Raw genomic sequence first — 17,179 nt, 5'->3', positions numbered from 1 at the left:
GTGGAACAAGGGCAATAGGTCTTGAGGTATGTTACTGTATATGTAAGATGTATAAATAGAGATCAATAAAATAAACATGGTGTGTAATTTATTTGTATTTTTATTTATTTATTACCCAATTACTGTGTGTATTTATTTATTAATCTCATTCATTTATCTATATATTTATTGTACATATTGACATACCTGGGTGCTGTCATTGGAGTCAATGTTCCTCTTTTGGGGGGTGCAGGGGGGCAGGGGAGGGGCTACTGCTGGGATTCTGAGTTCTGCAGGGAAGAAGCTGTTACTGAGCCTGCTGGTGCGGGAACGGAATTGCAACACCAAGGCTGGGGTATGACATCAGAGCAATTGAGGAAGTTCTGGAATTTACTAGTATTTAAAATTCTGTTTATAATTTGAAAATGAAAATGGACAATTTCTACCGCTCATATTGGAGATGATCCAGGGGGAAGACAATGGAACAACACCTAATTTGATTTCTTTGATAACTGCGACACTTAAGGGCTCTGCACACAGCGTGCGATTTCTGTTGCGCGTCAACGTTCCATTTTGAAGTTTGAATGGAAGTCTATGAGAACATCGCATTTACCCACACACGGCCCCGATTTTAATCGCACGGCGAACATTCGATTCCATTCATTTTGAATGTGACAAAGCACACGGCGTGCGAGTTTTGTCGCACTGTCAAATGAATGGAATCGAATGTTCGCTGTGCGATTAAAATCGGGGCCGTGTGTGGGTAAATGCGATGTTCTCATAGACTTCCATTCAAACTTCAAAATGGAACGTTGACGCGCAACAGAAATCGCACGCTGTGTGCAGAGCCCTCTAGAATCACATCTAACCGCATCTCATTTTTTGAGCCTTGATTGGCTACGAGTAGTTGACAGAGTGCAGCAGCTTGCACTGGGCCTGGTCTTCAAGATACGCTACACCACAAAGACACCCAAGTACCTGTCAACATACTTCCAAAAAGTGAACAACGTCCACACATACAACACCAGAGGAAGCTCCACGAACCACGTTCAACCGCGTTGCACCACAAACAAGGGGTTAAACTCGTTTGCAAACTATGCAGTAAAAATGTGGAACGCCCTTCCTATAATCTTAAAGGAGTGCAAAACACTGCCCACCTTCAAAACCACTCTCAAAAAACATTTACAGGAGGCTGCAATCCGTAACTGGACCCTCTAAATCAAAAATCAGATTAAAAGACCCGAACTACCCACTGTACATACTTTGTGTTTTGTCCCCCGCCCCCACCTGTGGTGTATGTCCCCACCTGTCCTACCCGCTGTACATACCTTATGTTTTGTTGTATTGTTCTTCCCATGATGGATGTATTTTTATCTTGTAGATAGTAATAGTTATTTGTCTGTATTATCTTGTAGATAGTACTAGTTTGTTTTGTCTGTCTTACATGTAACGATGAATTGAGAATCAAGGACCCCAATTGAAATAAGCCAGTGGCTTTCTTGGGTTTTTATCCTGTTAGTTGACCTTGTATGTAATATGCACTTTCATGTACCTACTTCTGCAAATCTTCTAATAAAGTTTTCAATCAATCAATCAAAGAAATGAAGATCAGAAGAGAGAAGTGAAACCAGCTTGTTCCCACATTCCTGTTTGTCTTAAAGTGATCATCACTCCTTTTCTCTTTTTTTGTATGTATAAGGACCATCAGTATTAATTCTAACAATTATTGTAATTATTAATTATAAATAATAATTATAACTCCTTTTATCTATAAAGTAGGAGTTGGGATGGGGGGGTAGTACACAGATAGAGAGGTGAAGAAAGATCAGAAACTGGGGGAGGGGAGGATTCTATCACTAATTATTATTTGAAACAACAAGAATAGGTACATGTCTGACCATGCTCAAGTTAGGGACCGTTATTCATCTGCATATAATATATTACACAAATATTACCTGCATACACAAATGTGTGTGTATGTGTGTGTGTGTGTGTGTGTGTTACAGTGTTTGTGAAACAAACCAAGGAAGGCTATGCTGAAGCAGGCTCTTTTCACCGACATGTTTGACCATAAAGTATTGAAGTTCAAGCTCTATACTCTATACTTGGTGTAACGTCCAATTCTGACTTCAAGAGCACTGACCCCAGGCATAGACATGTATTTGTAATAGCCTACAACCCTATCTGTACCAGGGGAGGCTGGTGGAGGTAGAAATCAGAGGATGGGATCATTGTAATGCATGGAATGGATTCAGGAATGGTATCAGACATGGGTGTTTAATACCATTCCTGATTCCGTTCCATGCATTATAGTGAGCCTGTCCGCCTCCACTGGCCTCCCCTGATCTGTGTACTGCTGTATTGGTTATTGTTGAGCAAACAAACACTGAGCTGAATGCAGCTGGTTAGCCAAAGTGGAGAGGATGCGGTGGAGGTGAATTTGAACTCCCAGAGGTATAACCCTTCCGTTTCTATGGTGAAAAACAAACCACAACTTACTATTCTGTATCTCTGTTCTGAGATGACCATGATAAACATGTTGACTAGGCAGAGACTGAGGGGAAATGTTGCAATGTGGTGCAGTGTCAGAGGTAGAGAGGGTGGTAGAGCGGGTGAGAAAGAGAGATGCGGTGGGGGGTGGAGCAGAGAGAGAGAGGGGGGGGGGGGGAGAGAGAGAGAAAGAGAGAAGGGGGGAGGGGGTGGGGATAGGAGGGGTTACGTTTAAAAAAAAAATGTGTCTAAGTAAGTGAATCATCTATCCATCAGTCATCATAAGAAAAATAAATAATATGCTAGGACCAGAGGCCATTGACAGTCAATTCTAGAAGAATGAAGAATTACTTCTTTTTAAATTATTATGACATTATTTACAGTAGAGAAACTGTAGGGGAGTGGGGATGAAGAGATCTTTAGGAGGGACAGTTAAGATGTAGTTAAGATGTAGCCTGAAGAGATGGGTCTTCAATCTATGGCGGAAGATAGGTAGTGACTGCAGTCCGTGAAAAAGCCGTGCAGACAGTGAAAAGCCGTGACCGGTTAGCATGACTGCTGGGGTGGAAGAATGGAGTGATCAGGCATTGGTATGGGGGATGTACAACAGTGGAGGCTGGCGGAGGTAGAAATCGTAGGACAGGCTCATTGCAATGCGTGGAATGTAATGAGGAGTGGTATCAAACTCGTGTTCCATACCATTCCATGCATTACAAGACCGTCAGACCGTCCTCCGTTTTCTACCTCCACTAGCCTCTCATGTACAGGATACAGTATATGTAGATGTTTATCTATGCAGAAACATAGTGTTGCTTCTGTGTGGTTTAGCACTTTCAGCCAGTTACACCTAACCTTCTACAGACTAACAGGAAATATCAACTGGAGATCATTTGCATGTTTAGCACCTTATAAACCACAAAAGTGAAACTTTTAACATGAATGCTATGTATAATAATGGCTTTTGGGATGCAAAAAGATGGACATTGTTATTGTGACATCATATTGCTTGATAAGAAGTCATCGCCTGTATTCAATCAAACTGATATCCAGAAGTGTTTAAAGTAAGTAAGAGGTCAAGGCAGTCTTCTTCTTGTACCTCAATGTGATTTTCAACACATGAACCAATGAACGTAACTGTGTTTACTGTGTGTTATTAAAAAATACACTAAATGGGAAACTGTCCTGAAAGAGTTTCTTATCCCGGAAACTTCTAATGACACATACCCAGCCATCACCTTGTCTTGAGATGTCTTAAGATGTCTTAATTAACCAAATGTTGATGTCTTAAGACGTCTCGAGACAAGGTGATGGCTGGGTATGCACTGATAAGGGCCCCTCTTTGAGGAAGTGCTAGATTAGAGGAGTGGTAGTGTACCAACACCAGGCGTAGAAAGTACCGAAAAAAAGAGGAAACAGCACGAAACCCTCAAAATCTCTCAGCAGCAGCAGCTGTGTGTGAACATAGTTAAAGAGAAGGAAAGACACACCTATAAGACACATCACACACAGGAACACCACACAGAGGAAGTGTGCAGAACTGCCCCAGTTCATTTGTCGAAGATTAGGGAGTAGTGTTGTGTCGCGGTTTCACTCCTCACTGCTTGTCAGTGAACACGGCGACGGGGAAGACGTCGAGGAAGATGGCTATCCACCATGGACTCCTCTCCATCTTCATCTGTGCAGCTATGGGTAAGAGAGATCACTAAACTCTTATGGAAAAAGGGGTTCTTCGAATGTCTGTCTGTAGGATAAGCCGTTAGAACCGTTAGAACCATCCCTGTAGAAACCTTTTCACAGTAGAGGGTTTTACAGGGCGTCATCAAGGGTTCTTTACAGGGGCCTCTGTCCTGCAGAGACTGCTGAAGAATATTCAGCTGGTTGTTAGGCCAGGTTTGTTTGTTTGTTTATTTGGATCCACCATGAGATACAGCAAATATGCAGTAGCTATTCTTCCTGGGGTCCTCATACCATACTTTCAATCAATTTTTAATCTTAAACACTTAAATACAGACAATACACTTCCATAACATTCATACATACGTACATAAGTTCTATTATTTCCATTTTTAGTTGAAGACAACTTAATAACGAAATAAAGAAAAATAATACAGAAAGAAAAGTGGAGAGACAAAAACATAACTCTCCTTACCCTTGGGATCACAAGATAGCTCAATTCACCAGTGAGAGACACTTAATTGTTTTCAGGGTATCCCGTATGTAAACAGATACATCTTACATTTTTTGTTAAAGCAAAAGGTTAAATGTGTCTGCTCAACCAGGGAGATGTGGGGGAAGATAACCTATAGCCATCGCTACTGTACCAGTTTGCTTCTTTTTTTTTTTTTTTAATGGCAGTTTAGTTTCAAGCAACCCCTTTACTTAAATATTTCAGCAGTTCACTATATTGCAATTAATACTTTGAATAGGAGAGATTTCAAAATAGAAAGATACTCAACTGATGTTGGGATTTCTGTAGGCTAGAAAAAAAGGTCTTAATAGCGCTATTTTTCAAACGCACTTTAGTTTGTTACTTAAGCTCTCCTCTGTTGTAAGGTGTAATCTCTGGGAATAGGAGCTCTGATCTAGGACCAGGTCCCCCACCTGTGTATATAGTCTTATTCATTATTGACCTAAAAAGCAAATCTGATCCTAGATCAGTCCTGATCACTTAAAGCCTGACTGACATGCACTTGTGTTGACTTCAAAGCCATTTAGGCCAATAACGGTTACCCACTTCCACCTAAAAGTTGAAGTTCTGGTTTTGAAGCTAATAGTGGTTAAACACCACAGTCAAACATTTGAATCTAGAACACATAGAACACATTTACACATTGCAGGGCCAACTCAAACCATAATGTGTTGGCTCTGATATTTTCCTTTCACATGAACCTTTCCTGCACTGTTACAGCAACTATGCTGGATGTGTAACCAGACCAGCCAGGTACAGCACAGCTCTGTTCAACCCTGTAGTGTGATTATGGTATATACTGTATTGTATTTTCATTCATCTCTATTAATCTCTAGCCTCTCACATAATTGCCTGTATGTGTTTGACTGTCTCTCTCTCTCTCTCTACCCTCATTTTATGTATTTGCCAGATTTCTTGAGTTCCTCTGCGTTTAACATCGACGTATCAAACCCCCAAATCTACACAGGGGATGAAGGGGATTTCTTTGGGTACAAAGTCCTGCAATTCACATCTGGCAATGAGAAAGGGTAAGTTTAGGTGAAAAATGTCAAAAATAAAAAGTGGCCCACTAAGTGCAGCAGTGGAAACTAGCTCTCACACACCTGGGGTAAACATAGTTAGCGGTGTCTGAGTCTACAACCAGAAACAACACTCAGTGGTGAGTGGTGAGCAACGGCTGAAGAGAGAGAGAGCGGCAGACACAGTTGAGCTTCTCCAGTTGTACCAAACAGTATGAGATACTCTGGTTTTCACTGCAGAGTAAAACATGAATCTGTTTCGTAAACTATCTGTCACATATTCTTTTTATTTTTATTTTCATTCATTATTTATTTATGTTTATCACTTTTGGTTAATTGGTAGTATTGTATTCCATTCCTATGGCCACTATACGAAGTAATAATTGTAAAATATTTTTTTTTAAGTAAATGAACATACTGTTATGAAAAAAACGAGTGGAAAGTTTGTGGTGTTTTAACATATCACACCTCTGGTGACATCATATTGCCGATGTCCTGCTTCGCCTGACACACAGCTATAATCTAACCACACAATTCTAAACAGACGTCCCCAAAATTCTAATTCTAAACAAACCAATTCATAAACATAATTTTATGTGCACAAACCGACTCCAGTTTCATTGACTGTAGTTCACTATCACTGTTCTGATGTTGGCTCTTGTAATATCTCTAAATTCTCATCAACTCACTCTCTTCATGGGCTTACTAGATTTGATCTGTAGCACCGCTGTCAGTCGCTGTTACAAAAGGAAAGGAAACATCAGTCTTGATCTCACCTTTCCATTTACATCCTGTGCACTGTTAAAACGAAATGACTGTTAGACAAAAAGTCTGTCAGACTAAAATGTTGCTAGCCTCATAGTTCACTGAGAGCAATCTTTTGCAGTTCTAGTATTAATACGGATAACAACACTGTAGGATAGTATTGTTGTATTGATGGGCCCATGATAGGATGATGGCATCAAGACTTGATTGCACTTTTGTATTTTGGTGTAATAGTGGGCTTTTGTATGTATCCATTTTGGTGTGACGTTTGTAAATTGGGCTGTTTTTATAGGATATTTCATTGTTTGAGTTTTGTCTGTCTTGTGGGTTTTTCAACTAGGACCACAGTGGAAATAAATGTTTCACACTTTCTTGTGCTATCCTCTGGGACCGGTGCTCTGTCTCAATCTGTGTTTCCCAATATGAAATCATTCAATCATGCAATCTATCAATCAATCAATCAATCAATCAATCAATCAATCAATCAATCAATCAATCAACTGTTGTTCTGTTCTGGCCCTGGCAGGGTCATGGTCAGCGCGCCCTATCAGAGAAACGGATCTGGTGGGTTCTGTAAATGTGTTCAGAACCGAACTGAATGCCACACCCCTCCAGGTAAGGATGCACTGTAGGGTTACACTTGTATTTAATAGGGTTAGGGTTGGGCGTGAGACACGTGAGACGCATTGGGCGTGAGACACATGCGGCGTGTGAGCGTGTGAACGGGTTGAAATGCGTGTGTCTCACGCCCAATGCGTGAAACTTGAGAGCCCTGTATATCATTATTTGAAACTACCGCCATAGACTAAACACTCATCTCCTTAGGATACACCTCCAGTAGACTCTTCCTCCTCAGACCTCTCCACTCCCTAACACTCATTTTACATGACCTAAAAAACATACCCCAACTGGTTTCCTTCCTTTCTCCTGCACTGTGACTGCCAATGGCACTTGTTCTTATCAAAGGTTTCATATGATAGACGCTGACTTGCTTTTTATAAAACATTTTTAAAATGTATATAACTTAATGATGCTGTAATGATTTCTACGAAACCAATAAGACAAAAATACCACCCTACAAAGAAATCTATTAAAATATAATCTATTATAATATTCGCATAATCATACAGATGAAGAAATATGTTTCATGTACAGTATATTCACATTTCCAAAGAATTAGCAGAGACTCGATACACAGGAAAGTAGCTATTGTAGCTAAGTAAAAATGTGCAATTATTAATGACTTACAGAGACAGACCAGGCCTTCAAGTACATGGGACTGTCCTTGGCTGATGAATCTACCTCTCCTCCCAAGTTCACTGTAAGACCATCAACAAATCCTTCATTCCTATACTTCCATGTGTTAACACAAGAGAAAATACTTAATTTCTACAAGAAATTCCTGGTTTTGCGAGGCTAATGAATTCCATGTATCGACACTAGACTTTCAGTTGAGGTATGAAAATACATCACCTCTGTAATTGAGGTTTAGCAACACATTACCTACAATATCACATCCAAAATTGTTTGATGTGTTCTTCTTCTTCTGTGAAGTATAGTACCACCTAGTCCCACAAACATGACCTCCATCTGAACTACTGAACTACTACAAACCTCCATCTGAACTACTGAATTAAACGTGATCTCCATCTGAACTACTGAATTAAACGTGACTTCGATCTGAACTACTGAATAGGCTAGGTGCACGATCTCCACTACTTCCTGAAAGGCACCTTGCATGAACATATCCTGTCTCACTCTATTGGTTTAATTGATTAATCAGCTGTGCGGTAAACTGTTGGAACACACAGTGCACAGCTGATTAATCAATTAAACCAATAGAGTGAGACAGGATATGTTCATGCAAGGTGCCTTTCAGGAAGTAGTGGAGTTCGTGCACCTAGCCTATTAAACGTGACTTCGATCTGAACTACTGAATTAAACGTGACTTCGATCTGAACTACTGAATTAAACGTGATCTCCATCTGAACTACTGAATTAAACGTGATCTCCATCTGAACTACTGAATTAATTGATGAAACAATTCCAAAAACGTACACAGCCACAATCACTGGCAATACCATCAATGACAACCCAATAAAGGCATGGACTCATTTAAATTGTGGTCTGATCTCAGATGTAGGCAAATCAATAATTCTATCACACTTTTTTGTTATCTCACTCAGTGAAGGCTGGTGGAGGTAGAAATCGGAGGACAGGCTCATTGCAATGCATGTAATTAAATGAGGAATGTATGATATCAAACAATACCATTCCTCATTTCATTCCATGCCTTACAGTGAGCCCGTCCTCCGATTTCTCCCTCCACCAGCCTCCCCCTGACCTCACTGTATCCTCCTTCAGGCTTGTAGCCCCGGTCTGGCACACGAGTGTGATGGGAACTCGTATCTGAACAGTGTCTGCTACCAGTTCAACAGTCAGCTCCAGGTCACCTCCAACTTCACACCTGCCTTCCAAGGTAAAGAAAGCACCCATGTTCTCAGTCAACCTAACCTGGAGACGATGCTTGAAGACAATAGATATATAACATAACCATGATTATATTAAGAAATTGGAATACGGGCGCTTTGTAATTCATGGTATGGAATAAGGAATGGTACTGTATCAAACACAGACAGGGTTATTGTAATAATGCATGTGTGTTTGATAACGTTCTTCATTCCATTCCATGCATTACAATGAGACTGCCCTCTGATTCCTACCTCCACCAGATGACACTGTTGGGAAATCTACAGAAAATTGCTCCTCAATATGTGAGAAAGGATGTCAGCATGAATGTTTAGTTTTTCCATTCTCTGTTTCCTCTAGAATGTACAAAGAAAGTAGTGGACCTGGTGTTCCTCTTTGATGGGTCTGGGAGCATGAAAACAGAGGACTTTAACTTGAACAAACGTTTCATACTGGATATCATGAAGTCCCTCAAAAACTCCTCAATCAAGGTAAATCTCCTTTTGAAGTATCAAAACATTTTGGTTCTGTTTCCAGGACTTAGATTATGCATAGTCCATGCTAAATTCTCCATAGAGAATATCTTTTAGTTCCAGGACTAGGTTTAATCAGACTCTGTGAAACCAGCCCTAAATGATACTTGCTGCCCGGTATATGACATTGTTGATGAAGTATGAACAGGTTGGGTGTATGTAACGCATCACGTCTTCACTGCAGTTTGCAGCAGTCCAGTTCTCCTCAGTACCCAGGACGGTGTTCACCTTCAAGGACTACCAAGAGGGGAGAGCCACTAGTAATCTTAATAAGGAAGTGCACATGAAGGATCTAACCAACACACACAAAGCGATTGACTTCATCTTGTGAGTCTCAGTGAATCAATATAACTTGATAGATTTGAGAAACCTAATGTGAAAGATCTGATCGGATTGGCAGTGTGTGGCAGCTTCAATGGGGCATTTAGATGTAACAAGTATGTATGTATGTATGTATGTAACATTTATATTTGGTCACCCCAAAATATATTTTGGTTTCAGGAAAAACATTTTTGACAAGAAGGCTGCTGGTGCCACCTCTGATGCTACTAAAGTGCTGATCATCATTACCGATGGCAACCCCAGTGATCTGGACACCAGGCTACAGTCTGTCAAAAGAAGTGAAAAGAAAAACATCATACGCTTCGTCATTGGGGTAGGGTCTGCTTTCATCACCCGTATAATTGTTCTACGTTTCGGGCTGTTTTTAGACTGTGGTCGGGCTGGAAATTGTCAATCCCATCTGGCAACCCTGGTTACACCAAAATGTTCAGCTCTTCACACTGTCACTTCATATTCAAGCCATATCATAGAATATCTAAGCCATACAATTAACAGTCTAAGCCATACATTAACAGTTTTTACGTTCTGGACGTTTTTTGTTGGCTAGCTAACACATTGGTAACAGTCTAAGATTTAACAATACACAGATATGTTACATTTCAAAATGTTAAGCTTTTAACATACACATTCAATATCAAGGGATAGCGTTTATACTTCTTGGCTTAAATACCCCCATATGGGTGCAAGTACACTTCACAATTTCCACAGAAATTGTAACTCTCTAGTTATGTGTGATCTCCTGCATATTAGCTATAGTGCAGACAGTCAAGTTAACTTAGCCATGTTTGGTTCATTTGTTTATTACCTTCATCCTGTGGTGGAAATTAGACAGCTATTCTTCATTAATTCGATACATTGTTGGCAGGTCAAGGATGTTAAACTTGAAAAACTTCGATCTCTGGCATCTGCACCAAAAGATAACAACACTTTCCACATCAGTGACTACAAAGGACTTGACTCCGTCCTGGAAAAACTGCAAAATAAAATCTTCAGCATTGAAGGTAGAGCTCTGGATTCAAACCATTTCACAAAGTGACAAACTGGTCGATAAGTGTTTAGAAACAACAACAGTAGGCTATCATAGTAAGAGTGTCTTCACATTCTTAGGTTCCAAAACTGCTCTGGCTGTAAACCTGACCAAGGAGATGTCCCAGTGTGGGTTCAGTGCTGTCTACAACAAGGTGAGAAGTCTAGCAACGGTCCTGTTCAGATACAACCCCTTGGCCCCTAAGCCCTAGACACTTACAGTAGATCTAGAGTAGGATTGGATAGGATTCAGTAAAAGCATAATTGTAGTATTATGCTCAACCTTGTGAGGTGATAGGTGAGGTAGAATCTTCATCATCTTGCTTTTACCTTATTCAATCCTTTGAGATCTACACCAGTGTTTCGGGAGTAGGGGCTAAAGATTGTTTCTGGACAGGACACAAGAGTGTTATTCAAGCATTTTCATATAAACAGTATCCAACTATGTCTACTGTCCATAAACCGTGAAACCTAAGTGGTTTTGATGCATGGCTGAGAACGCAGCAGGGTTCTGTCTAAAACACCATGTTTGATTCTTCCCTCTACAGGGTGTGTTGGTGTTGGGCTCTGTGGGATCAAACAACTGGCGTGGATCTCTCTATGAGACTAAAGGTCCGAAATCAGAGGAAAAGGAGATTCAGGATCCGAGCTTGGAGAAAGACTCGTATATGGGTAATATGACACTTTCAAATTGTAGTTCATTTAAGTTTGTTGTCAGATGTTTTAAAGACTTAAAAAATGGTGTTATGCCGATGTGAAGTTCATATATCCCACATGTGCCATGATTGGGTCAAAAGTAAACGAATGAAAACAAATTCTATTGTCAGATGAATACCAAACACTCTTTATATTCCAAAACATGTTCCTGTTTTAGCCATGTTCCTGTTTTTTCCTGTATATTCCAAAACATGTTCCTGTTTTAAGGTAGTATGGTTACAATAACCTATTATGGCTTCTGTATTGATCATGTAGGATACTCTGTAGTTGTTGGAAAGAAGAAGGAGAAGCTTCTATTTTTCACCGGCGCACCAAGGTCTGAACACAAAGGCCTGATGCTCCTCTTCACCCAGCAGAACGACATCTGGGCAGTTACACAGAGGGTGCATGGGGAACAGGTTGGTGATATGAGTCTTTATGCCAGTCTGAGTCAAGTCTCAAGTCTTTGGGACACAGGTCCGAGACAAATCTGAAGTACATTGTTATGCGACTTAAATGCGACTTGAGACAGTCCAAACTCAAGTTGTTAACTCTGAACTGTGCTTATGAAATTCTTATGTTCTTATGAAGGACAGCGTCAAACAAGCCTTTTAGGTTACTTCAGTTTGACCCACAATTACTAGGAACACATACACACACATATATACACATACACACATCGATATGCTAAATCTATGAGTACTGTATATGTTTTGTGTTTATTTACTGTATGAGTTACTGTATTTGTCATTCAAAACCTAAAAACCATTAGAAGTCTACTCTTAGGGTGAAATCTTAACTCAGGATACACTTGCATAGCTTACATTTACATTTTTGGCATTTAGCAGACGCCTTATTCCAAAGCGACTTACAATCGACACATTTGGCTAAGCAAGTGAATCATCAATTCACCAGTCGTAGCAGTAGTAGCTTGAATCGTTGTGCAAATTTGAAATCTCTGATAGATACCTTGGAGTTATCGGATCTCAAGGTTAGGATTCCTTAATGACAATTTCAATCTTGTCATTCTCAGATTGGCTCTTACTTTGGGGCGGAGTTGTGTGCTCTGGACATAGACTCAGACAGCAACACAGACTTCCTATTGGTGGGTGCGCCACTGTTCCACCAATCTCAGAGAGAGGGCTGGATCTTCGTCTACACACTGACCAATGAGGTAGGGCTCTCTCATGTTGTGGTTGGATACTTAGTAGAAGGATCTGCACACTCTGAGTAAAACATGTTCTATCTAGAAATAAATAGATTACTTTTGAACCATTTTGGCTACATATAGAACCTTTTGGAACTCTTTTTCAGAGAAGTGTTTAATACCATTCCTCATTTCATTCCATGCATATCTCTCTCTCTCTCTCTCTCTCTCTCTCTCTCTCTCTCTAGCTAACCCTGGAGGCAGAGATGAACGTGTCAGTGGCGTCTCAGGGCAGGTTCGGCTCCTCCATCTCCTCTGTCTCAGACCTGAATGGAGACGGTCTGAGGGACGTGGCGGTGGGAGCCCCGCTGGAGAATGAGCGCAGGGGGGCCGTGTACATCTACCTGGGACACCAACAGACGGGGATGCGCCACGATTTCAGCCAGGTGAGGCTGTTAAAGATCATGTGTTTCAGGCAACATCTTTGTATCTTTATTTATATTTTCCAAGTCATAAAGACTACCCATCCGTCCGTCCGTCCGTCCGTCCGTCCATCCAGCTATCATTCTACGGTATCTACATGTGTTTTTTAATTGCAGAGGATCACTGCAGAGGCCATGGGATCTCAGCTGCAGTTCTTTGGCCAGTCGATTGATGGGAAGATGGACCTCGGTGAGGATGGACTGACTGACATCGCAGTTGGAGCACGTGGAGGAGTTGTGGTACTGAGGTATGAATCTATAAATAGCTGGTTTACACAGACTGATATTTAACTAGTAAAAACATTGCTCTATCTAAGCCCACCTTTCTCAATCCATTAATTGGGACTCCATTGATTCCACATACAGTGGAATACATACTACTGTATATTCCACATACAGCCATTCTGTCTGTTCTAGCCTTGAATTAGCACACATACTTCTTGGCTAGAACAATTATGAGGAAAAGCTAGGATGCTCATGGAAAGGGTTTACAAACACAATAACACTATGACAAGAGCTCTTAGTGCTATCTACCAATGCATAAATAGCTAGCCTATCTAATATCCCTTCCTCTTTTGACTCTCAGGTCCAGACCCGTCCTCAGCGTCTCTGCCAGTCTCCACTTCCACCCCTCTCAGATCAGTACAGACAACATCGACTGTGTGAGGATGGATGGCACCACTTTACCCGTGGTCACCTTAACCACCTGCTTTGCTATGGCAGAGGAAACAAAGAGTAAAGCCGGTAAGAGGGTTCAGAACTGCTAGTAGAACTGTTCTAGTCAGAAAAAAAAATCCAAATGTGGACGATTGAGTTCTAGAACTCTGGCCCGCTGGATTTCATACTTTCCACATTTCCAACAGTGAAACTTGTGTATTCTCTCAGGGGCGCTGGGCACGGGGCTGAATGTCTCCTACATGTTGGATGTGGACCCAGTGAGACAGAGGAGTCGAGCCTTCTTCAATCAGAAGGACAGCAGAAGACTCATCTCCACCGTGGAGCTGAGGGAGGATCTGACCTGCTTTAACCACTCAGTTCGCATGCTAGTATGAGAAATTAGATAACTATCCATAACCATAATGTCTACATATATATACACACACACACACACACACACACACGCACACACGCACACACAATGCAATGTATCATCCAAGTACAGTATGAGTTATCAGTGCTAAAATAGTTGTTGTTTTTTCTCCAGAAATGTGTGACAGACACACTATCCCCCATTATCATCAAACTGAATTTCTCTCAGTCTGAGAGCCAACAAGGGAGTCCAACTGCCGTTCTGAATACTGACAGCCCCCAAAAAGCTTTGGTTGAGGTACATAACAACATCTGACTCAAACTAATTAACTTACAATGTTACTTGTGTTCCACTTGAAGCTATCCTATCACAATTATCACTCTTTGTAACTTCCTGTCTGGTTCTGAGACGTGATCATAGAGTTAATCTAGCCAGACATCCTTGAGAATGTCAGAGACGCCTTCACACTTCACACTTCTCTCAAATGTGTCATAGGTGCCATTTGAAAAGAACTGCAAAAGAAATGAAACCTGTGTGTCTGAGCTTGAAGTGGACTTCAACTTCACGTACGTATCTGAAGCAACTTAAGGACAGTAGCAGAAGCAATTTAAAGACTATAAGCTATTAGATAGTTAGATTGGACCAGGGCGATGTGTCACAATGCATGAGTCAATGAGTTAGCACTTAATAAAACTGCACTGTATACTGTATACAATCCTACAAACCTTATATGGACATACAGTATACCTGACTCATTACTACACCTGCTCAATGCTTATTGGATGTGTGTTCCTTTTGTTTTTTATACTTGATCAGCACTGTAACTCAAATCAAGAGCAACAATCTGAATGTTTGCCGTAGTTAACTAATATAAGACTAACATGGTAATCTTGCTTTGTGATTGTGGATATATCATTTTGATTAAGGGAACCTTTGTGTCTACGCACGCACGCACACAAATAAACCTGAGGGAACTGTTGTGTCTTGTTTATTCAGCTCGCCAACTGTGCTGGTGGCGGACCAGAGCTACATCTACGTGAGGATAAGGCTGTCCAATCACGGTGATGACTCCTACAACACCAGCCTCAGCCTCCACTACCCCCCTGGCCTGTCCTTCACTAAGATGGAGCTGCAGACGGTAACTTTCACCTCAGACAACCACACCGTCTATATCAGGGGAGTAGAACATAGCCTATAGTACTGTACCAGGGGAGGTTGGCAGGGGCAGAAATCGGAAATCCTCTGCGTGTTTCCTGGACACAGATTAAGCCTAGTGTTGAACTAAATCACACTTTTAATTGCAAAAAAATTAGAAAAAAAATTAAAACTGGCTTAATCTGTGAAACCAGACCCAAATCTGTTGTAGTGGATTGATAACTCACTGTGTGTGTGTACCTGCCCTACGATAGGCCACCAGGCCGACTCTATACAGCTGTGATGGTCTGGAGGGGGAGGACAGAACAACCTGCGGCGTCAGTCTCCCAGTCTATCGCAGCAAGACCACAGTGAGTGATCTGAGTGGGAGAATAGAATGGAATAGAATAGAATACCAGAGCAAAACCAACATAACACATCTGTTCCACCACTAGATTGAGTTGATTGCCAGTTCTCCTCGGTCAAAGAGCTTGTCTTATGACCTTAAAACAGGACTTCCTGATTGTATAATCTTTGTTTGACCATAGAGATGCTAATAGTGTTGACCAAAAGCAGAAGCTGGGTTGTTGAGAAAGCTGCAACCTCTGAGTTACATTTGACACTTTTAGTTGATTTTCACTTCAGTTTAACTTCTAATTTGAAACAAATCTCGCTCTTGTCTTTTCTGTCGTTGTCCTTTCTCAGGTGACATTCAAGAGTTCGTTCTACATCATGAGCGCCTACGACTGGAATGACACCATGGAGATTACCATCACAGGACTGAGGTACATTTACATCAGAGGAGGCTGGTGGAGGTAGACATCGGAGGACGGGAATTCCTCATTCTATTCATGTTTGATACCATTCCTCATTCCATTCCATGCTTTGCAACGAGCCGGCCTCTGATTTCTACCTCCATCAGCCTCCCCTGTTTTATATGCCATTTAGCAGACGCTTTTATCCAAAGTGACAGTTAGTGACTCAATTACTTAACTTCTCTCCATCAAGTTACTCCCTAAACATGCATTTGCTTCCTGTTTGTTTTACAGTGACAATGGAGACTCCAACAGTTCCATGACCAAAACCATCCCAGTACAATTTGCAGTTGACCTTGCAGTTAAAGCGTAAGTTATACAAGTGAAATGACAATCCTAGAACCATAGAAATTAGCCTGAAACTCCTACAGTAGTGAGAGATCATTATCTAATCACACCTTGCATTAAGTCGCCCTAACACCGTAATTACTGTATTAATGACATTATATTAACATGCTGAACATAGTACACATTTGTAATAAGGTCAAGATGACTATCACAATTTATTTTTTAGCCTTGATGAAGACTCCATCACTTACATACAGTTCACTGAGGAGGATACTGCACCCAAAACACTGGTGAATGTGTACCAGGTAAACCAATCAATCAACTCTGCCTCTGCAACTGACTTTAGTCACAGGAATACAGCGCTATGTGATTACAAACATGATGACCAATGCCCTTGTTTGATCATTTGTGGGTCAAGGCCCAAGTCTGTGTTGGTTCGGTGTGCTGTTGCAAATGCCCTCATGAAATGCGCTATAGAAATACAATTAGATTTACTAATTGGTTGATTGTCTTACACTATTTCCAGGTGAAGAATTTGGGTTCTAGGGCTGTCCCTATCAGAGTCACCTTCACTTTGCCTACTGAGCTCGAGCACAAATTCGAAATAAAGGACTTTGAAATATCAGTCCAAGAGGTAAAACTGTTAACACAACTTAAAATCATCTAAGCCTAATCATTTTACTGCCAATATTTACTTTCACAAGCAGATAATGCATGTTAAAACATTTTTTCCTTCTCTCAAGAACCGAACTCAATGTGAACTCATAACAAATACA

General features: G+C 40.9%; 2 protein-coding genes across 6 annotated transcripts in view; both read left to right on the top strand.

Annotated features, from left to right (window-relative positions):
• The window catches only part of LOC308151689 (nicotinate-nucleotide pyrophosphorylase [carboxylating]-like), a 4,726-nt gene extending 4,641 nt beyond the window's left edge, over nt 1-85 (top strand). For all 5 annotated transcript variants that reach the window (XM_080524607.1, XM_080524603.1, XM_080524604.1 and 2 more), the window contains one exon: nt 1-85. This exon is cut by the window's left edge and continues 411 nt beyond it. The gene's annotated coding sequence lies outside the window, so the exon portion shown is untranslated.
• Nucleotides 86-4,118: 4,033 nt separating this feature from the next.
• Nucleotides 4,119-16,119, top strand: LOC308149824 (integrin alpha-L; the record flags this gene model as incomplete). Its single annotated transcript, XM_080522710.1, has 22 exons — nt 4,119-4,158; nt 5,568-5,685; nt 6,968-7,056; nt 7,692-7,762; nt 8,806-8,920; nt 9,271-9,401; nt 9,628-9,770; nt 9,945-10,098; nt 10,651-10,786; nt 10,893-10,966; nt 11,360-11,483; nt 11,784-11,926; nt 12,541-12,681; nt 12,903-13,100; nt 13,254-13,384; nt 13,723-13,880; nt 14,022-14,182; nt 14,341-14,463; nt 14,662-14,732; nt 15,163-15,304; nt 15,576-15,671; nt 16,006-16,119. Exons 1-22 carry the CDS (start codon nt 4,155-4,157, stop codon nt 16,117-16,119), a joined length of 2,637 nt encoding a protein of 878 aa, XP_080378836.1. The 5' UTR covers nt 4,119-4,154.
• Between the last annotated feature and the right edge of the window lie 1,060 nt (nt 16,120-17,179).

This window comes from Nansenia antarctica (assembly GCF_963989245.1).
Source record: "Nansenia antarctica genome assembly, chromosome: 2".
NCBI lineage: Eukaryota > Metazoa > Chordata > Actinopteri > Argentiniformes > Microstomatidae > Nansenia > Nansenia antarctica.
Note: the sequence above shows the minus strand (reverse complement) of the source record. Positions and strands in the feature narration are given on the sequence as shown.